This window comes from Bidens hawaiensis, unplaced genomic scaffold (assembly GCF_021521415.1).
Source record: "Bidens hawaiensis isolate Kalapana, Puna unplaced genomic scaffold, B.hawaiensis_p1.1 tig00005780_1, whole genome shotgun sequence".
NCBI classification, from domain to species: Eukaryota; Viridiplantae; Streptophyta; class Magnoliopsida; order Asterales; family Asteraceae; genus Bidens; species Bidens hawaiensis.
In genome coordinates this window covers 103,882-128,196 of record NW_027491379.1, presented here as the reverse complement: position 1 = coordinate 128,196, position 24,315 = coordinate 103,882, and the positions used below count along the sequence as shown (strand labels likewise).

The following is a 24,315-nucleotide window of genomic DNA, read 5'->3' as shown; positions in this document are numbered from 1 at the left end:
TGTTCCAAGCCTTCTTAGAAATATTAAACTTCTTATTTGAACCCAACTTTATATTATAATATCAGTTTAGAGTTTAGAGAGATTTATTTTTTGTTATGGTAATTTGAATTTTGGAATTTGGTAAATTATGTTTTGATTTGGGAACATTGAACTAGACTCTATGGTACAACGTACTGGTTCGTACCGAAATGAACCTCCCCCCTATGTACCTAATACGCCCTCACTAGCGAATTGTGTTCCCGTTCCTCGTTTCCGTACACGAGCCCACGATCTATGTGACTATGTCAGGGACACCGGGTTTGTTGCTAGATAGACCATGCTAAAGGCAGTAGCAGGAAAAATTGCTAAGCATGAGAAGGCGTGTGTTGAGAATCAACACGCTTTCATTCCTTTTGCTTTCGATACATTTGAGTCCCTTGCCCATGGTGTTGCAATGTTTGTAAAATGAGTTTAGCGGATCATGCACAGTAACTCAACGTACAACGCCGAAGACCGATAACTTTGTTTTCAGTAGGATCGGTTTTGTCATTCAAAAAAGGGTGGTGGCGCAGCTTGTTGCTCGCTTACCTGCCTCTCTATCGTAATCGATTCCTTTTATAGTTGATCATGAGCTTGAAAAATAAAAAATAAATTATTATTAATAATTTATTTTTATTTTCAAAAATATTTATATGTTATAAGTACTGTAGCTAACATATATACTAAAAACAAACATGCATGTATATATGCACATAATAATTATTATTTTAAGTATAATTTAATTAAGCTGTAAAATACTAGATCTTATTGTATTTAATTTAAATGGGAACTCAAACTTTGGGATGCCGTGTGAGGTGGAGTGTAACCACCCTTTACATGGAGAGACTTTCATTAATATGATAAGTCTTTGATTAAACACATTAAGAAATAATATTTCCTCCTAGTTCTGCAATATAAATAATCAGCTTCGATGCCGCTCATCAGCACTTCAATGCATTCAAAATATTTGTCCTTTCAGCTTTCCTTTTCCTGGTACTTTGTGGTCATTGCATCTTGGAAGATGATGAAGTAAATGATTTGAAACATTTCAAGAATTCAATCACAGATGACCTGACTAGTGCACTCCTGAACTGGGATGCTGAATCCACCCAGCACTACGACTGGACTGGAATCCAATGCAATAATATCACCAAACGTGTCATTTCTATTTCAATTCCACAAGCACGCCTCAAAGGCCAAATCTCCCACTTTCTTGGTAACCTTTCCGGTCTTCGGTTTCTAAATTTATCTTTTAATTCATTCACTGGCAACATTCCACTCCAGCTGGGATACTGCGCACAACTTTCCACACTAAGATTAAGAATGAGAATAAAATTATCGATACGTATCACCAACGCATGTCATTGTGAATTTGTCCTCTCTAATAAAACCACCACATCCACTCCTTATCAACCAAAATTGCATTGCACTTACGTTTACCATTTGGTTATGTGTGCTATTAAACAAATATTGTAAAAAGATTAGAAAATAGGAAAAGCCAAGGCTATTTTGTTGGTTGTGTTTTGATTATTTTATTATTATTTATGATAATATTATAATTTATAATTTGTCTCTTCCGTTGAATGCAAAAAAGAGAAGAATTTTATAGTATTATATAAATGATCACGTGTAAAATAATATTTGTCAATTTCTTTCCGATGCAAGTGGGCCCCACTTGAAGACATACAAAGATTTCCTTATCATCTTTATGCATTATCGGCTTTACATGTCGGCTTTTTCACGTTTGCACCGTCATCAGAAGAGAAGCTTACCAGTACTATCTCGGTTCTTTACACACACTAATGTACTTTACTTTTTACATTAACGTAAGACAAACTTCAGTTATAACTCATATATGAGTTATTAATTGCAAGTTTCATTTCAAGATTGTAGCAGTTTCATATTTGTCTGTGAGCATTACTCTGTTTAAGCAAAATGGCACAGAGAGTATTTACTTTTACCATTTTGCCCTTAAACCAATTTATGAATTTAACTCTTTGTTTTTACCCTATTCCACTTCCTATATTTGTCTCAGAATAAGAAGATGATAAGCATAAAGTGTGGTCATTAACTAACAATAGTCACATTTATTGTTTTGCTGTCACTATTAGCTTTTAGCCACACATCAAATATTATAAGTGGCTAACAAACAATGTTATATGGTCACATAAACCTTTAAGTGTGACCAAATTTATTAATTTTTAGCCACATATGAAACAATTAAAGTGTGACCATTAATTACTAATAATCATACGCTTTGTCTTAACTTTTAGCTACACATAAAACTTATAAGTGGCTAACAAACAATACTCTATGATAACATATACCCGTAAGTGTGGCCATATATATTAGCTTTAGCCACATATTAACAAATTACTGTAAACATAGATAATATTTGGCCACAGTTTATTAAATGTGGCTAATAAATATCATATTTTTTGTGAAAATGTGGCTAAAGCTGCGTTTTTTGTCACACAATTTGAATAAGAGTGGCTAAAGATTCCAGCATGTGTGTTTTTTGTCACACGAATCTAATATATGTGGCTAAAGGTTCTAACATGTGTGTTTTTAGTTCTAACAGGTGCGTTTTTAGTCACACGAATAACAAATGTTTGACGAAAGCGACCTTTAGCCACACATTTAGACCGAGGTGTGGCAAACCGCCCAGAGCATGTGTGTGGCCAAAAGCCAATATTCACGTGGTGAATATCATCCTTAATTGATAGTTTAATTTGAAAAGTGGGTCCACCTAAAACCTAATTACAAATATAATCGGAGTAGATAGTTGGTTAAAAGACTTTGTCGGTCAAGACGGAATACCAAAAATCCTATCGGTCGAGACGATATTTAAACTTTTAAAACTTATAAGAAGAAACTTGAGAATATGAACTCCTTGGAACAAATTCAATCAAAATGCGTCTTGAAAGACAAAATTAAAAAAGCTCAACTCTCAAGAAAAATATAATATGAACTGACCAGACAAGAAACATAAAAAAACCGTCTTGATAGATTGTTTTATAAAAAGTGATTTAAGTTAAAAATAAGGTCGGAAGCCACGAGAAGTTTAAAAATCTCGTCTGGTGTGTCAAATGCTTTCCACATGTCAGCTTTTCATTGGTTGAAAAATCTCGTCGTTTATTTTCCCAAAGCGTCGGCTCAGTACATATTTAATTGGTTAGTTTGGGAATGTGAACAAATTTAGGATCTTTATTTTTTTTCTCTCTCTTCTTTTGGGTTATTTTGGGAGTTTCTACTATATAAGAGCATTCACATCCCATCCCCCACCCCCATCTCTATAATTACACTATAAAACACTATATTTCACTTTCCTGTTTAATTAAATAATATTTTTTATACTTTTATCATTACAGTTTTCTCTCTCCTCTACTCACAACCAATTCAATAAATATTAAAAAATAAATAGGGACAAACTTTGTTTCCTCAAATTTACAAAAAATCACTACATTTCTTTCTCCACTCTATAATTTACACTCACAATCATTCAAAACTCCATCCTATAATTTACTAATTCCCCTCACATAATTATGGGGGATGGGACGAGAATGCTCTAATATGTTATGATAGGTAGGTAAGTAGATAGATAGATAGTAGATAATAAATTATTAATAATAGACGATCAAATATAATATTTAATTATGCGCATTATTACTAAATTACTGTAATTTCTTGGAAGGAAAATTCAAAAAATATATATATTCATATTCATACGCACGATGTGTCTATTTGTTTAGCATTCCCCGCTCGTCCTCAATCCTCATCTTTATAATTACACTATAAAACACCGTATTTCTCTTTTATGTTCAATTAAATAATATTTTATATATGTTTATCATTAAATTTTTCTCTCTCTACTACTCACAACCAATTCAACAAATATTATAAATTAAATAGGGACTGAAAAAGTACTACAATTTCTCTCCGCCCTATAGTTTACACTCACAACCACTAAAAACCCCCACCCTATAATTTACATATAACCTCTCCTCATATAAATTTAAGGAATAGGTTGAGAATGCTCTTATATGAGAGAAAAAGTGTGATTGTGCATGTGTACGTGAATTTATATACTTATGTGCATGTGTTCACCGTTATTTATAAATTATGGTAAAAAATATTTCTTGTAAAAACTAAAATGTGCTATAATTGTAGCTAATATATATATATATACTGAAAACACACACATGCTTGTATGCAAAAATCATAGAATGTGTTTTTTTTTAAATATAATGTAATTAAGTTGTAAAACATAGAATTTAATTACTGTATTTTGAATAGGATTGGGGTGTTGGAGTACGACCGCCATTTACTTGGAAGAAGACTTGTTTCACCCCATGAAATAAGCCACGTATGAGATGATGAGTCTTTGATTTGAATTTTTGACACATATTATATGATATGTTAAGTCTTTGATATGTACTTTTTACGTATATAATATGATATGATAAGTCTTTGATTTGAATTTTTGACACATATAATACATAATAAAACGAAAAAAAAATCTTATCTTCTGAATTCTGCAATATAAAAAACCAGCTTCGATATATGCTGGTCACCACTTCAATCAGTCAATGGCGTTCAAAAGTTTTATGCTTTTACCTTTCCTGGTGCTTGGTGCTCATTCCATCTGGGAAGATGATGAAGCAAATGCTTTGAAACAATTTAGAAATTCAATCACGGCCGACCCGACAAGTGCACTTCTCAGTTGGAATGTCGATTTCACCCACCATTGCAACTGGACGGGAATCCGATGCCATAATATCACCAAACGTGTTGTTTCTATTTCCGTTCAACAAGCACGGCTTAAAGGCCAAATCTCTCCCTTCCTTGGAAACCTTTCCAGCCTCCGTGTTCTTGATTTATCTTATAATTCATTCACTGGCAACATTCCATTCCAGTTGGGATACTGCACACAGCTTACCTCACTTGCTCTGTACGCCAATTCCCTCTCTGGCCCGATACCATCCGAACTTGGGAGACTTCGGATGCTGCAGATGCTAGACGTGGGAAACACCTCCATCACTGGAATCATTCCGGATAGCTTGTGCAACTGCACTTCTTTGCAACAACTTAAACTTGATTCCAACAATCTCAATGGTATCGTTCCAGACAGAATTGGTGACTTGGCAAATCTTCAAGTACTCTGGGCTTTTGATAACCTTTTAGAAGGTTCAATTCCAACTTCGATTGGTCATTTGAAAGAGGTACAAAATATTGGCTTGAGCCAAAACCAACTTTCGGGAATCATTCCTAGGGAGATTGGAAATTTGTCAAGGTTACAAGTCCTTCACTTGTGGCAAAACAGGTTCTCTGGCCCGATTCCATCGGAACTGGGAAAACTCCACAATCTGCAGAAACTAGACCTGGGAATCAATTTCATTACTGGAATCATTCCGGAGGGGTTATGTAACTGCACTTCTTTGCAGCAACTCAGACTTAATTCCAACTTAATTAACGATACCATTCCAGACAAAATCGGTGACTTGGTTAATATTCAGGTACTTTGGGCTTTTAATAACCTTTTAGAGGGTTCAATTCCAACTACGATTGGCCGTTTTAAAGAGCTACAAAATCTTGACTTTAGCGAGAACCAACTTATTGGTATCATTCCAAGAGAGATTGGAAACTTGTCCAGTTTGCAAATTTTGTACTTGTGGCAAAACTCCATCACGGGAACTATTCCGGATAGCTTGTGCAACTGCACTTCTTTGAAACAACTTAAACTTAATTCTAACAAACTCAACGGTATAGTTCCAAACAGAATTGGTGACTTAGCAAATCTTCAGGTTCTCTGGGTTTTTAATAACCTTTTAGAAGGTTCAATTCCGACTTCGATTGGTCATTTGAAAGAAGTACAAAATATTGACTTGAGCCAAAACCAACTTTCGGGAATCATTCCTAGGGAGATTGGAAATTTGTCCAGGCTACAAGTTCTTCACATGTGGAAAAACACACTCTCTGGCCCGATACCATCTGAACTGGGAAAACTCCACAATCTGCAGAAACTAGACCTGGCAATAAATTTCATTACTGGAATCATGCCGGATAGCTTAGGCAGCTGCACTTCTTTACTGCAACTTAGACTTTTTTCCAATAACCTTAGCGGTACCATTCCAGACAGAATCGGTGACTTGGTCAATCTTAAGGTACTTTGGTCTTTTAATAACCTTTTAGAGGGTTCAATTCCAACTACGATTGGCCATTTGAAAGAGCTACAAAATCTTGACTTCAGCCAAAACCAACTTATAGGTATCATTCCTAGAGAGATTGGAAATTTGTTCAGGTTAGAAGCTCTTTACTTGTGGCAAAACACACTCTCTGGCCCGATTCCATCTGAATTGGGTAAACTCCAGAATTTGCAGACACTAGACCTGGGAATCAATTTCATTACTGGAATCATTCCGGATAGCTTATGCAACTGCACTTCTTTGCATCAGCTTAGACTCAACTCCAACAAAATTAACGGTTCAATTCCAACTTCGATTGGTCAATTGAAAGAGCTACAAGATCTTGACTTGAGTCAAAACCAAATTTCTGGTATGATTCCAAGAGAGATTGGGAATTTGTCCAGTTTACAAGTTCTTTATTTGTTGAAAAATTCACTCTCCGGTGAAATCCCTCTATCAATAACCAGGTTAGTCGATTTAAATAGATTGAAAATTAGCTTCAACTTTCTCACGGGATCAATTCCTTCAAGCATTGGGTCTCTTTACAAATTAATGTATTTGTTACTTTCTGGTAATCTTCTCGAGGGGCCTATTCCAATTAGCATCACAAATTGTACAAAGATCCGTATGTTAGAGTTGGCTAAAAATAGGATTGTGGGAGAAATTCCTCATGTTTTAGGAAAGTTGCCAAATCTTTTAATTCTTAATATTGGCCGCAACAAATTGTCTGGAAAGATCCCTGATGATCTCTTCAATTGTTCAAGTCTTGAGCAATTGTATATATATCTAAACAATCTTACTGGGGTGTTGAAACCAGGAATTGGAAGACTTTATAATCTCAAAATGCTGCAAATTAATGATAATTCCTTTTTCGGGCCAATCCCACGAGAAATTGGAAACTTGACTAATTTGATAACGTTATATCTTGGACAAAACCAATTTTCAAGCTCCATTCCTGTAGAAATCTCAAAAATTTCCTCTCTTCAAAGCCTGTATATTGCTTATACAAATTTAGAAGGCCGGGTTCCTGATCAAATCTTCGAGCTTAAACAGTTGACTCAACTCTCTCTGATGAACAATAAGTTTGAAGGTCCAGTTTTGAATTCAATTTCAAAGCTTGAGATGCTCTCTAAGCTGGATCTCAGTGGAAACTTGTTTAATGGGTCAATTGGGGACAGTATGACAAAATTGAACCGACTGATTTGGATAGACCTCTCACACAACTTTCTCACTGGATCAATTCCTGGGCCGGTGATTGCAAGCATGAAGAATACGCAGATATATCTAAATTTCTCAAACAATTTCCTTACAGGAAACATCCCAAGTGAATTTGGAATGATGGAGATGGTGCAAGCCGTTGATATCTCAAACAATAATCTATCAGGAGGTATTCCTGTAGCAATTCAGAACTGCAGAAACTTGCAAAGTCTTGATTTGTCAGGAAACCAGCTTTCCGGTACCGTCTCTGATGAAATTTTCCCTACTCTTAAGGTTCTTTCCTTCATAAATTTATCAAGAAATCAGTTGGAAGGAGAGATTCCAGAAAGCATGTCAAATCTGACACTTCTTACTTCAGTTGATCTTTCCCAAAACAAATTCAATGGCACGATTCCTAAAAATTTTGGATATAATTTGGCATTAAAACACCTTAATCTCTCGTTTAATCACCTCAAGGGGCGTGTTCCTGATACTGAACTTTTCAAAAACTCTAGCGCCGTTGGATTACTTGGAAATCCATCTCTATGTTTTACCAATGACACCAACTCATGTGTTTTCTCATCCCAAACAAATCATTCACATCATATATCCAGAAAAGTCATTATTCTTTCAATATTCGGATGTCTAGCTTTGCTTCTTGTACTAATTTTGGGGGTTGTATGTTATCGACGTGTTAAAAAATCTAAAGATCCAGAGCCAGAATTCACCCAAGGGTTCACCTTAAAAAGATTCGATAGACAAGAACTTGAAGATGCTACCAACGGATTCATTGAAAGTAACATTCTTGGTAAAAGCAGTTTAAGCACAGTGTACAAGGGTAGACTAACAGATGGAAGGATGATAGCGGTAAAAAATCTGAATTTCAGAGACTTTTCAACAGAATCCGATAAGAGCTTCTACAAAGAAATGAGCACGTTAGCAAAATTGAGGCATAGAAATCTAGTGAAAGTGGTTGGTTATGCATGGGAGAGTAGAAAGTTAAAGGCTGTGGTTCTTGAATACATGGAAAATGGTAATCTGGATAAGGTTATACATGATTCTGGGATTGATCGATCAAGATGGAATCTTTCTGAGAGAGTTGGTCTTTTGGTTTCAGTTTCTAGAGGACTCGTTTATTTACATTCAGGATATGATTTCCCCATAGTTCATTGTGATTTAAAGCCTTCTAACATTCTTCTCGATGAAAATTGGGATGCTCATGTTAGCGATTTTGGGACCGCTCGGATTCTAGGAGTGATTCAGCCGGATGGAAGGAGTGTTTCTTCTACATCCGCATTTCAAGGGACCATTGGTTACTTGGCGCCAGGTAATATATGCATCCCCAACTCTCTTTTTAGATAGCATTTGACCTAAAAAGTCACACTAATTCATTTTTTTCTCCACCAGAGTTTGCATATATGCGAAAAGTGACAACAAAAGTGGATGTATTTAGCTTTGGAGTGATAATTTTGGAGTTTATGACCGGAAGAAGACCAACAGGACTCACCGAAGACGAGGGAACTTTGCCACAGTTGATAGAACAAGCACTTTCAAATGAAACCAGTGAGCTGATTGAAATTGTCGATCCTGTACTGGCTTCCGATTTCCCCACAAAACACGGTGTTATAGAACAGATTCTTCAGTTGGCATTATCTTGCACTCAAGCGGATCCAGATGATCGACCAGACATGAACGAAGTCTTATCTTCGCTCACAAAGATCAGCAAGAAAGTGTAGTTATAACTCGTATTTGAGTGATTAATAACAAGTTTCACTTCAAGATTGTAGCAGTTTCATATTTGTCCGTGAGCATTACTTCTATTTAAGCAAAATATCATAGGGAGTACTTACTTTGACCATTTTGCCCTTAAACCATTTTAATACTTTGATTCTAAAAAAATCATTTCAACCCAAGTCTATTCTATGAATCGCATTCGCATTCGTTAAAATTATTTGTTTCATTTCATCAGACAATATATAAAACTCTTGTTTTCACACACCGGTTCCTCATAAGGCTACCTTAGTCATTACTCATTAGTAAATTCACAGTTTGACTTTCTTTAGTCAAAATGACCAGAAGATGCATACATTAACCAACACTACAAATATGTTACAAATTTATAACTCAAAACCTATGAATTCATACACTTCTGCTCTCCTGAACTGCATCATTCAAAGATCACTAATCTCTATGTCTATCTTGTTCTTCGCATTTCATGGTAAGTATCCAACTTATTTATCAAAACTCTAGAACTCGTCACTGATTAAAGTCTCTTTACTTCTTCTCTCCTTATAATATCTTTCATAAGCTGGTTCCGTTCTTAAAGAAAGCAGAAAACTTGAAACCAAACCCAACAAAGAAACGCATCCCCACAATATAAACGTCTGGTAATAACATTTTCGACCGATACACACCGTTGATCCTTCATCTTCTGAGCTCCTGATGTGGTCATCATAAACCAAAGATGCAGTAACACCATATATCAGTGATCCCAACGGGATGTTGGTTATAAGAATATTATGATTAATCCTCGAGCTCTCTGAGCCAAAAAGCTCGGAAGTGATCATAACAGCTGTCGACACTAAGAACCCGGAGCAGACTCCTATCAAACCGGTAGCCACACGTAAAACAGTCAACCTGTCAGATAATATTAGCAGGACAAAAGAAAAAGGCATCGGCACGAGGGCAAGTGATAGCCTCCCGGCCCGAGTTCTATACATTCCTGTATAAGGCTGGTGGTAAAAGCAGGCAACCAAATCTGCAGCACCCGTAAGAAGACGCCCAAAAAACGAGCATGTAGAATAAGTCGGAACAAGTGGTTTGGTCATGGAAATGTATCCAAGCGACTGCACAACCTGCCCTAAATTGTTACTGTAAACGAGCCCGATAGTACCCCCACAAAAATACGCGATATAATAAAGCCAAAAATCACACCGAGATTTGTAGCATATGCGCCTCACCAAGCACCGTTAACTGATCCTGTTCGATTATTTCATTAAAACCGCAACCACCACGTGAACTTGTGTCAACCACAGGAGTAATACATTCTTCATGGAATTCTTCATGATGTTCAAATTCAACCAAATTGTAACCCGGGCCTTTAGCGGGCTGTTGTTTAAAATAGTGAGCCCGCTGCACTTTCTTTATATACAAGATAAATGATGCTTGGGGAGATGAATGGAAGGATTATCAACAAGAATATCCGTGCGCCGCCACCACCGGGTGTCGTTTGTGTTGTCACCTAGCGAAGTTTGTTATGTGGTGTCTCAACCGGTTATTCATTAACCGAGTTAAAATTAAATATTGTCGGTATTTAATTTGGTTGATTTGTTTTTTACTCGTATTGTTTGTAACCGGATCCTATATGATTCCATAAAGTGATGATTACTCGTTTATTTATTCTGCTGCATTCATAATAATTTTAATCAGATTAATAATTATGAAACTTTTATTAAAACCGGGTTTAATCGTTAAACTGTTGACTGATCACCATTGGAACCCAACAAAATGAGTATACCCAAAGTATGAAGACTGAAGCACAATTTAAAATTTAATCCTTAAAAGTCAAAATATATATTTTTAGCCTTTAGACAGTTGTCTTTTAATCAATGTTGTAAAAGTAGGTTTCCAAGGCCGAGTACTCTCCGAATACTCGCTACAAGGTATGTCTCCGAGACAAGTTTATTTAATTCCGCCTAATTACTAAAAATTGATTAAAAGTGGCAAATTTCAGTCAGAATCGCATCTAGTCGGTTAACTTGGGCCGATTTTGGCTTAAAAAAATAAAACATAACTCGGATTTCTTTAATATAAAAGAATAAATATCATTTTTTTTACTTAATAACTAACCATTTTTAAAATAATTTATTATTTAAAAATGTATTTCTCTTATTTATATTGAGCATTACCTATTTTGTTATAAATATTAGTAAATTTATGATATTTATCATGTTCGAGTATTATCCGAGTACTCCGAGTACACCCAACTCCCCAGTTGGCCGCCTAGGGTCCGCCTAGCAACTTTTGCAACCTTGCTTTTAATATCTACATGTTAATTCCATTTTCTTTGTTTTGTACTTTGGGTCCTACGAACTTACTTGGGTTTTCTAGTTTCGGTAATTTTATGGCTTTTCTAAAAAATGTAGGGTGTGTTATTATCTTTATAAAATAATAAAATTTAATATATTATTATTTTATTTAAAAAAAATAAAAAGTTCATTATTTTAAATATAAAACAAATGTCAGTTTTTGTTTTACTTAAAACTATATATTTGGCTCATGACCTAGGTGACTAGGTCCGGTCATTCAAACAACCGATTCGTTACTTTTATTTTCTTTTTTATTTTGTTTATTTCAATGAAACCAATATTAGTTTGACGAATGATATGTCACTAAGATCATGTGTAATCAATATGCTTTACCCATGGATATTTTGTGTTATGTGACGCTCAGTCAGAATATTAGTTTTTTGGGAAAAGAGGGGTAGTCAAAATGCCCACTTTTGTGCATTAAATAATTAAATATTAAATTAAAAAAACTACAGTAAGATAAAAAAAATACATTAAATTTAAAAGTAAAAATTACAGTAATAATAAATAGACTAAATGTTGTATTTTTCAAAAGTTTTATTTTGTTGAATTGCTTTTAGAGATTGAAATCAAATGTTAGACTTTTGTTAGCTTATGGGTCACCATAGTTTGCATAAAATGACCGGTGCATGGAGTCATTGTACCTTGAAAACCAAATAAATAGTAAATTTAAAATCGTATCGCAGTTACGAGGGACTTGAGTTCTTTCACTTGCAGATAGATGAATGATTCGGGCCTTTATATTATATTCCTTTGTGTTTTATTTCCAGTTTGTTTTTTATATTTGTTAGCATATGATTACCGCAATAATTTCATTCGGACATTCATCAAACAGCTAGAGTGCTAATGGAATCAATCAATAATAAATTTTAATATATATATATATATATATATATATATATATATATATATATATATATATATATATATATATACAGGGGTGAGATCGAGAGAGAACTCCTTTTAAACAGATAACTAGAGAAGTAAAGAATTATTTTTAATTATTTTAAAAAAAATTATTTTGTGATTTTTTTTCCTTCCTCATTATACTAAGATGAAATTGACCCTAAAAAAAAAACTTGTCGGTGTAGTACTGTAGTGCATATATGCACTAATGCCTATTGAATATATACAATAGTGTTTTATTGCATATAATACAACACAATTGCATTATCCAATACACACTATTGAATATATGCAAATACGACACTAATAATTGTATGCAAAACACATTATCGCATATATGTAATACAACACTAATGCACATATGCACTATATCGATTTTTTAATTTTTGTATATAATATAACACTATTGCAAATAAACAATACAAACAACTATTTATATGCTATTCAACACTATTTCAAATATCAAAATGCACACTATTGCACATATGCATTATAAAAAAAGTCGGTGTATTGCATATATGCATTACTCGTTAATTTTTTTATTTTTTTTTTAATTTTTTTTTAGTTTTATTTTTTTTGTGGTGAAGAATAACAACATATAAGAAAGATGAAAGGAAAAAAAATTAAAAAATATTTTTTTAATTAAATTAAAAATACTTCATTATTAGTTCTCTAGTTCTCTCCATATTATAGAGTTCTCTCATGATCCTCTCCCTATATATATATATATATATATATATATATATATATATATATAGGGGGTGGTTAAGGAGAATTATGAAATTACTGCGAGAAATGAATGTGAGTCGCTAGTTTAGTTTTAGGTTTTAAATGCTTAAATAAAGAAAGTATAAACGTATTCTCTTTCTTCGATTAATATAACTAATAAACCATAATAGTTATATATTTAATTAATAAAACTAATCAAATTATTATAATTGAAAAATAATAAGAACTCATTTATTTTATAACTTATTTTTTGTCTCTTGAATTTTTATTCTACACAAATACAACTTATTCATACATTATAATTTCTTTCTACTAAAATCAAATTTCTTCCAACTCAATATATTAATATCCATCAACACGTACTTACATTGTGATGAATAATACAAAAACTATTTTACACGTGTTTGCATTAAATATCAACAAAAAAACATGCAACATACACAAAAACATATAAACTACACTTGTTCTAAGAATAAGAAAGCATATAACCTACACACGAAAAACATATAACCTACACCCAAAATTCATCATCAATAAAATACACATGCACACGAAAACATATAACCTACACATGAAAAACATATAACCTACACACGGAAATTTTATCTTACACGAATACAATTTATCCATACATTAAAATTTCTTTTTATTCAAAACCAATTTCTTCCCACTCAACATATCAATATCCATCAACACATAGTTACATTGTGGTGAATAATACAAAAAACTATATTACACACGTTTGAATTAAATGTCAATAAAAATATACAACCTATACAAAAACATATAACCTACACCTGTTCTAACAATAAGAAATGTCACACCACAACCTAAGGCGGAAATGTCGGGGCGTGAGCCAATTGCTCACAGCTCTCAAGGTACTATTATGCAATATTTAAAAGTGACAAAAACTATTTAATTCGATTAAATGATTCAAATAATTCAAGTACAAAGTACAAAATCCATAATCATACAACAATACAATTTATATCACAAATTATCTTGATTAAAAGTTTTATAACTTAAATTCTTCACCAAATCTTTGCAACTAGTTCAAACAATAACCTGCATATGCGTATAAAATAGAATGGTTTGTCAACAACACATGTTGAGTGAGTAAAACACCAGTTTAATACACAAAAATAATATATAATAAATAAATAAAGATGCAAACTGTTCATGTAAGAATAAACAGTTTAACCATAACACATAAACAAACAATCAACCATAAAGAAAGAGCTCAACCAATTCCATATAAATGGACATTGGTTACCAAGGAAGGATTAAACCGTTGCCATAAAATGGACATCGGTTGCCTAAATATTCGTATGATCGTACTCAAATGAGGAACTTCAGCAAAATGCGTTCAAATAAAGCAAGTAAGCAAATAACAAGTTAGGCATAAACTGATATACACACAAAGATTAAATAGTTGCGATTTTGAATACTAGATATTATACAAATAATTTAAATACGCATATGTCCCTAAAAGGTTTTAAAATAAGTAAAAATGAGAGTGATTACTCACCTCGATGATTAAGCGAGTAGAATGATTAAACGAGTAAAGTTCACGCAATGAGTGATATGAACCAAACAGACCTGAGATTTATACATAAGAAAATAGAGTAAAAACCGAGTACATAGCGGTTGGAATCAATCCAAACGGATGTATGGAACTCCGGTTATGAGATTTTCAGCAAATAAGCGAGCTGGTACTTACCAGAATCAGAACAGCTAGTTGGGAGTCAGATTTTTGTTAGTACACTCAAAATTTTAAAACAAATAAAAAAGTCTTCTGGCCTGAAAGCTAATTTTGACCAGAAGATAGAGAAATCAAATAGTCAATCTTGTTGACTATTTTGCCCTTAAACGGGTCGGAGTCCAATTGACACGGTAAATCCCCTCAATCTCATAAATTGATTAAGGTATTTTGTAAAGGAGATAAAAACCTACAATAGTGAAGAAGAAAACTTACCCAAACGAGGATTGGAACTAGGAGAAATTGTGGTCTACGAGGTCTTGAAGCTTGAAAGTCAACAACAGCTTAAAGAACTTGATTAATCTTGAAGAAACCGACAAAGGAGAAGGGAACCTCCGTGGGATATGGAGAGGATGGCTGGACTTCAGTAGTTTTTAGGGTTTATAGGTGTGTTTTAATTTAATATTGAGTATTATAATGCATTTTTGAAGGAATCCACTCGATTAGGAAACAAAATAAGCTATTAATGAGAAGATTGGGTATAATAACTAATAAAATTTGGCTTGGACAACAAGAAAATGGATTGGCCTGATTTGAAACATTAATTTAGATATCTTGGAGTTTACGTTTCGCTAATGTAAGGCCCCGTTACCGGTAGCCCTACTTTCGTGTTGGATTTACTCATAAACGCAGTTCTAAATATCAGAGTTAATTAAAACATTCGCGGAATATAAAAGCTTTCATAAAACATTTCATAACAAAACACGTCTTGTCTTAAAACATCATTTTGTTTTTCAAAATAAACGAAACATTAAACTTAAACGTCTTGAGTCTTCCGATGCCAGCCTCTTATTTAGTGCCACGTGTCTCCTCAAGCGAGCTGACTCATCCTACTCACCTGCGTGCATACTAAAAGTCAGCTACGCTGAGTGAGTTCTAGTAAATCATACATTATACAATACACATAAACTTATATTCTTTCATTCATAATTTCATACTTTCTTACTTTCCTTTTTTTGTATTAACTTGCTTTCATATCTTACGTTATAAAGAGCATTACGCCCTACATTCCTCGAGTATTATTAGGGCTCGGTACCCTCCTTCCTCGAGTATTATTTGGGCTCGGTACCCTCCTTCCTCGAGTATTATTAGGGCTCGGTACCCTCCTTCCTCGAGTATTATTATGGCTCGGTACCCTCTTTCCTCGAATATTAGTAGGGTTCGGTTCCCTAGTTCTCGAATATTAGTAGGGTTCAATTCCCTCTTCGTTACCATACAACCATACATCATACCTCGAGTATTATTAGGGCTCGGTACCCTTTTCGTAACCATACAACCATACAACCATCATTTCCTTCTTTTATTAACTTTATCACGTTCATACACATAAGCATACATATCATACTTACCTTATACATAGCGTTATAACCTGACAGTACGTGCAATATCCGAAGATCGTTCACGTACCATCAAGCAATCATTCGTACATTTCACATTATCCACATAAGGCATACACTTATCTCTTAGGATAAGCGTATTAACAAACATATTGAGTATGCACACAGCCCCGAAAACATAACACATAATTGGGCTAGAAACTCACTTGAACACGGTTACGTTCACCGTTAATCGTAATCCCTTTCTTCAGTTGTGCACGGCTGACTGTATAACAAGTATACGTATCAATTAATTATCACTACTCATATCATCTTTCTAGCCTTAACTAGTGCCCACAACGAACAGGGGTCCGGGGGCAGCGCCCCTCGCAGCGGGGTCTAGGGGCGGCAGCCCCTAGCAGGGTCCAAGGGGCAGAGCCCCTGGCTGGGGTCGAGCTGCAGGGTTTTATTTACATTTACTGTCTTAACACATTTTCCATTAGGTTTTTAATTTATTTTCTAAGCGAACTTAACTTTAGGCGAAGTTATCAGTTAGGCGAACTTGGCCTTAGGCGAAGTTATCAGTTAGGCGAACTTGGCCTTAGGCGAAGTTACCAGTTAGGCGAACTTGGCCGTAGGCGAAGTTACCAGTTAGGCGAACTTGGCCGTAGGCGAAGTTAAGCCTTGAAGGCGAAGTTATGCTTTGAAGGCAAAGTTAAGCTTTTGCAGGCGAAGTTATGGTTTTGCAGGCGAAGTTACCCAGTTCAGCTACGGGTTTAGTTTTTTTATCAAGCATTTTGGCGATTTTAATACCCTTGTTATGGTTCGACATCACCCACTACGTTCCCTAACCGTTTTCGGTCGTATATGTATCCCGTATATACTATAAAGCTTGGACCTTTAAGTAAAAACGTTCAATACTACGTAAACTTTAAAGGTCAAGAACATACCTTTAGCGCTCGTTCGATCTTGATTAGCTTGTTTATGCACTCTAGATCTCGTGTAATAAGATCTAATACCAACTAACGTTTACTCTCTCTCGGGTCTTGCTCGTTTATGGTGTGTGTGTGTGTTTGGAGTGTGTAGAGATTATGATGGAAATGAAATGAGGTTTAGGGTTTTAGGTTGGTTTAGGGGATATTTATATCCCTTAAAGCCCATGGACCTAAGGCCCATTCTCATTTAACCCATCTTAATTAATCTAAGTCCATGATCCGTTCTTTACTCGACATTAATTAATTAATAACGCGAAATCACTAAACGTAACTTTCTTTATTTAACATTATAAATTTTAGGATGTTACAGCTAATTTAGTCTAAAATATGCAAAACTAGTCCCTGTACTTCTATAAATGCGATTTTTAGCCGTTTTAAGCAATTTAAAGGTTTTTAAGCATAGTTTAACGAGTTTGAAAGTTATATGAATATAAAATAAGTCTAACAAATTTAAATTCGAATAAATATAAGATTTTAATAATTTGAAAGATCCGAAATATATTCCCGAGTCGGGTAAACGAATACGAATTCAAATACGAAAACCCGAGTTGTTACAAGAAAACATATAACCTACATACGAAAACATATAACCTACGCACGTGTAGGATATGTGTATCTTTATGTAGTTTATATAATTGTTGATGTCGAATTACATATGTAAGTTGTATGATTTTTATATGTTGTACGTTTTTGTTACTCAAAATAAGTGTAGGTTATATAATTTTGTGTAGGTTGTATATTTATTATTAGTACCTAATAGACACATTTGTATGATATTTTTTTATTAATATTTATGACAATAATTTTTATAGACATATCAACTGAAAAAAAAATATATTATGTTTTGATATTTATAAAAAAAACACGTTGATATATGCTAATAAATTGAGTGGAAAAAAATTATTTTTTTAATATAAAGAAATAGTATTATATTATTAAATTATATTTTTGTTGAAAAAAATGAAGATGGTGTAACAAAAAATAATACTAAATTAGTGATTTATCTTTTTTATTATTATAGTTAAATTAGTTAGATATATTAATTAGAGAAAGATCTATTATGGTTATATTAGTTGTATTAATTAAAGATACAGAGTGCATTTATTGTTGCATTTACATCTTTTTTATTTATTCTTAAATATTAAAAACTAAAATAAAATTAGTGGCTCATATTCATTTCTTGCATTTCTCGCACTAATTTCATTTCTCTCATGAACTTAATTACATATATATATCTCAATCAATTAGACATGTCGATTCGATAATATAATAGACTTGATCTAGTAAATATTTTTAATTATTTGGAGACGCGGGAGTGCATGCTCGTTTAAGTTCAATAGTATTTTGTGTTTTCGGGTTAAGTGTTTAACGAGGCCTTATATTGGTTTGTTACTTCTTGGGCTATTTAAATTAAATGGTCGAGCTTATTAAACTAGGCTTTAGATGAAGGTATACTTGGGCTTGGGCCTGGGCTTGGACTTGGTCCAACCGGTTCATAAAAATCAATCTGTACATGAAGATTGAAGAATCCGATTACTTTAGTTCTAACTAGCTAGAACTTCACTCAATTATAAAAAATATAGATATATTATTATAGATTATAATTAGAGTAAACTGCGTTTTTCATTCTTGTGGTTGTCCAAATATACGGTTTTAGTCTAGTAATTTTAAATTTATGATTTTCGTCCATATGGTTTCAATTTACTTGCAATTAAACTCGAATTCACTAACCCCGCTAAGTTTGATCGTTAAACCCATCAGCGTGCCCCTCACGTGAGGGGTAGTTTTGTATTTTTCCTCCCAAAATAAACCCCAATTCTATTTCGCAAGCCCCCCTCACATGAGGGGGTTGGGTTGTATTTGGGGAGAAAAACGACAAAATTGCCTCTCACGTGAGGGGCACGTTGATAGGTTTAACAACCAAATTTAACATGGTTAGTGAATTCGGGTTTAATTGTAAGTAAAATGAAACCACAGGGACGAAAATCGTAAATTTAAAACTATTGGACTAAACCATAAAGTTGGACAAACCACAGTAACGAAAACCGCAGTTTATCCTAATAATTAAAAAGCTTTTACAGTGATATCAGTGAGTGACAATCGTTACTCTATTATGGATTGATATGAACAAAAGTAACACCTCAAGAAGTTAAGAATTTAATAGTAAAGTAAAATCATTTAAATTAACTCATAATATGTAATGGATCTAAACTTAAAAAACGGATCACTACCATACAGATGACTTGCCTTTAAATACGTTATCACACGCACATGTTGTACCTGCTCATCGTTGTCGACACCGCAATCTCTGTTATGTTGCCAATGTCGATGCCACCCCACCGATGTTGCCACCTCCACAGTACCGCATGCTACCTCCACCGTTTCGAACACCACCACCGCCCACTGCAGCCCCTCAACCACCACAACACTACAAGAAATTTGTTTTTAGCGGCAAATCCTTTAGCGGTGACACTACAAGAAACAGATCACTACTATACATATGACTTGCCTTTAAATACTAATTTTGTGAACCCTGGTATCTGTGAGGACAAAACTGTGAGCCTGGTAACTTAACCAAACTTGAATCTTTATTCGACGTAATAACATATAATGCTTGATCAGTGATTAATGACTAATTAATGATGCTATTTTGGAGCATGTAATTATGGAGATGACTGGAGGTGTGCAGACTGTTGCTTTGAGTGTCTTGGTATGAAATTGATAGTTTATTTCAGACTCGAGATTTATGGCACAATTCACAAATTATGGATTCAAAAAAGGCATCAAATAAAGGCAATGAAGATGATACGGATGAAGGGAGCGAGTTATGAAATGGACAGGCTAGATTAATGTTTTAATTGTTTATTTTATGTATAACATGAACAAAATATTTGAACTAGTTGACGTTTATGTACTTATTATGTTTATATATATATATATATATATATATATATATATATATATATATATCCAATGGTTGCAATATGCATTTTGGAGAATCTGCTTGTTTGTTTTTGGCTGTGAAAATCTGGAAATGGCAAAAACATAAGTTAAAAAATAAAAAATGCATTAGTGACAACAAGTCGTCGCTAAAAGTCTGCCGCAACTCAAATCCGGCTAACCGGATTTTGGTGACTCCTTTTATGGCGATTTATTAGTGACGACATAGAGCATTAGTGACGGTAGACCTTCAGCGGCGACTTTGGAAGCGGCAACAGCCAGTCAATAGCGGCGCGAACTAGCGGCGACCCTTTAGCGACGACCTTTCGACGCTAAAACTTTTAGCGGCGGCTTTTAGCACCATAGCGACGACTTTGTGTCGCCATAAGTGAAAGTTCTTGTAGTGCGAGCTCTTTTGGTTCATATCCGTTTCGGCCCGATGTAAATTGACTTCTCTTTGGTCCCCATGCCCGCGTTTCCCATGCACAAGAATCATAATCTGCTTCTGTGTCATCATGTTTCCTAGTCTTCTTAATTTGTTAATTTAAAGTAACTTAGATACTTATGTTTATTGGTTTGTTTGGAGTATGAACCACAACATTCTTCTCGTTTTAACCCAAACTCATCTAGCTCTGTACTCGTTACATAACATCATCTGTTGTTCCAAAAAAAAAAAAAAAAAAAACATGCCACCACCCGTCTCGCCAGTTTTGTCTGTTTTTTCAAAGCATCTCCCAGTTAAAGAATAAATAATATTAAACTACTAAATATAATATTTTTTATGCATTAATATTAGTAAATCACTGTTATGTAATCCTATCCTTGAAAGGGAAATCCAAAGAAAAATATATTGATATAACGCGTACGTTCAACACTCTTACTTGTACACTAATATAAGACAAAAATTGATTGTGCATATATACTAAAAAAAACACATACTTGTATGCGTATAATGTTTATTTATTTTTTTATTTATAACCTAACTAAGCTGTTAAGCTGTAAAATATAAAACTTATTGTATTATGAAAGGGACGTCAAAGAACTTAGGGAAGCCGTGTGCTTGGGGGAAGTAGAGTATGACCACCATGTACCTGGAAGAGACTTCTTCCTCCAAAATACTTAAAACAAAGCCACATATCATATGATAACTGATAAGCATTTGATTTGACACATGAAGAAAAATCTTTTCTCTAAATTCCACAATATAAAAAAACCAGCTTCGATGTATGCCCATCATTACTTCAATGGCATTCAAAATCTTTATCCTTTTAGCTCTCCTGGTGGTCGGTGTGCAATCAACCTTGGAAGGTGATGAAGCAAATGCTTTGAAACATTTTAAGAATTCAATCTCAGACGACCCGACTGGTGCACTCCTGAACTGGAATGCTGAATCCACCCACCACTGCAACTGGACTGGAATTCAATGCCATAATATCACCAAACGTGTCGTTTCTATTTCAGTTACACAAGCACACCTCAGAGGCCAAATCTCTCCCTTTCTTGGTAACCTTTCCTGTCTTCAGCTTCTAAATTTATCTTTTAATTCGTTCACCGGCAACATACCACTCCAGTTGGGATACTGCACACAGCTTGCCACACTTGATCTTCACAGCAATTCCATCTCTAGCGTGATTCCATCCGAATTGGGGAGACTCAAGAATCTGCAAACACTAGCCTTGGGAAACAATTCCATCACTGGAATCATCCCAAATAGCTTGTGTAATTGCACTTCTTTGCTACAACTCAGTGTTCATTCCAACAAACTCAATGGTACAATTCCAGACAGAATTGGTGATTTGCGCAATCTTCGTAAACTTCAGGCTAATAATAACCTTATAGAAGGGTCAATTCCGACTTCCATTGGTCAACTGAAAGAGCTACAAGGTCTTGATTTGAGCCAAAACCAAATTTCTGGTATAATTCCTAGAGAGATTGGGAATTTGTCCAGGTTACATTTTCTTTACTTGTGGAAAAATTCCCACTCTGGCCTGATTCCAACTTCCATGGGAAATTTGAAAGAGCTAACAAATCTTATATTGAGCCAAAACAAACTTTCCGGCATCATTCCTAGAGAGATTGGGAATTTGTCCAGGTTACAAGATCTTTACTTGTTGCCAAAATTTCCTCTTTGGCCCGATTCCAACTTCCATTGGAAATTTGAAAGAGCTACAAGATCTTAGATTTAGCCAAAACCAACTTTCTGGTATCATTCCTAGAGTGATTGGGAATTTGTCTAGGTTACAAATTCTTTCCTTGTGGCAAAATTCCCTCTCTGGCCCTATTCCAACTTCCATGGGAAATTTGAAAGAGCTAACAAATCTTATATTGAGCCAAAACAAAGTTTCTGGTATCATTCCTAGAGAGATTGAGAATTTGTTCAGGTTACAAATTCTTACCTTGTGGCAAAATTCTCTCTATGGCCAGATTCCAACTTCCATTGGAAATTTGAAAGAGCTAACAAATCTTGAATTGAACCAAAACCAACTTTCTGGCATCATTCCTAGAGAGATTGGGAATTTGTCCGGTTACAAGATCTTTACTTGATGCAAAATTCCCTCTCTGGCCCGATTCCAACTTCCATGGGAAATTTGAAAGAGCTAACAAATCTTATATTGAGCCAAAACAAACCTTCTGGTATCATTCCTAGAGAGATTGAGAATTTGTCCAGGTTACAAATTATTTCCTTGTGGCAAAATTCCCTCTCTGGCCCAATTCCAACTTCCATTGGAAATTTGAAACAGCTAACATATCTTGAATTGAGCCAAAACCAACTTTCTGGCATCATTCCTAGAGAGATTGGGAATTTGTCCAGGTTAAAATATCTTTACTTGTGGCAAAATTCCGGCCCGATTCCAACTTCCATTGGAAATTTGAAAGAGCTACAATATCTTAGATTGAGCCAAAACCAACTTTCTGGTATCATTCCTAGAGAGATTGGGAATTTGTCCAGGTTACAAAATCTTTCCTTGTGGCAAAATTCCCTCTCTAGCCCGATTCCAACTTCCATGGGAAATTTGAAAAAGCTAACAGATCTTGAATTGAGCCAAAACCAACTTTCTGGCATCATTCCTAGAGAGATTGGGAATTTGCCCCGGTTACAAATTCTTTACTGGTGGCAAAATTCCCTCTCTGGCCCGATTCCAGCTTCCATGGGAAATTTGAAAGAGGTAACAGATATTGAATTGAGCCAAAACCAACTTTCTAGCATCATTCCTAGAGAGATTGGGAATTTGTCCAGGTTAAAATATCTTTACTTGTGGCAAAATTCCCTCTCTGGCCCGATTCCAACTTCCATTGGAAATTTGAAACAGCTAACATATCTTGAATTGAGCCAAAACCAACTTTCTGGCATCATTCCTAGAGAGATTGGGAATTTGTCCAGGTTAAAATATCTTTACTTGTGGCAAAATTCCCTCTCTGGCCCGATTCCAACTTCCATTGGAAATTTGAAACAGCTAACATATCTTGAATTGAGCCAAAACCAACTTTCTGGCATCATTCCTAGAGAGATTGGGAATTTGTCCAGGTTAAAATATCTTTACTTGTGGCAAAATTCCCTCTCTGGCCCGATTCCAACTTCCATTGGAAATTTGAAAGAGCTACAATATCTTAGATTGAGCCAAAACCAACTTTCTGGTATCATTCCTAGAGAGATTGGGAATTTGTCCAGGTTACAAAATCTTTCCTTGTGGCAAAATTCCCTCTCTGCCCGATTCCAACTTCCATGGGAAATTTGAAAAAGCTAACAGATCTTGAATTGAGCCAAAACCAACTTTCTGGCATCATTCCTAGAGAAATTGGAAATTTGTCCCGGTTACAAATTCTTTACTTGTGGCAAAATTCCCTCTCTGGCCCGATTCCAGCTTCCATGGGAAATTTGAAAGAGCTAACAGATCTTGAATTGAGCCAAAACCAACTTTCTGGCATCATTCCTAGAGAGATTGGGAATCTGTCCAGGTTAAAATATCTTTACTTGTGGCAAAATTCCCTCTCTGGCCCGATTCCAACTTCCATTGGAAATTTGAAACAGCTAACATATCTTGAATTGAGCCAAAACCAACTTTCTGGCATCATTCCTAGAGAGATTGGGAATTTGTCCAGGTTAAAATATCTTTACTTGTGGCAAAATTCCCTCTCTGGCCCGATTCCAACTTCCATTGGAAATTTGAAAGAGCTACAATA

General features: G+C 34.7%; 1 protein-coding gene and 1 pseudogene across 1 annotated transcript; one reads left to right on the top strand and one right to left on the bottom strand.

Annotated features, from left to right (window-relative positions):
* The first annotated feature begins 4,607 nt into the window (after positions 1 to 4,607).
* LOC143630692 (uncharacterized) lies at positions 4,608 to 9,254 on the top strand. The gene is made up of 4 exons (XM_077099629.1): positions 4,608 to 5,247; positions 5,752 to 5,966; positions 6,183 to 8,727; positions 8,808 to 9,254. Exons 1-4 carry the CDS (start codon positions 4,608 to 4,610, stop codon positions 9,134 to 9,136), a joined length of 3,729 nt encoding a protein of 1,242 aa, XP_076955744.1. The 3' UTR covers positions 9,137 to 9,254.
* Positions 9,255 to 9,644: 390 nt separating this feature from the next.
* LOC143630659 (protein NUCLEAR FUSION DEFECTIVE 4-like) lies at positions 9,645 to 20,650 on the bottom strand (annotated as a pseudogene).
* Positions 20,651 to 24,315: the final 3,665 nt, after the last annotated feature.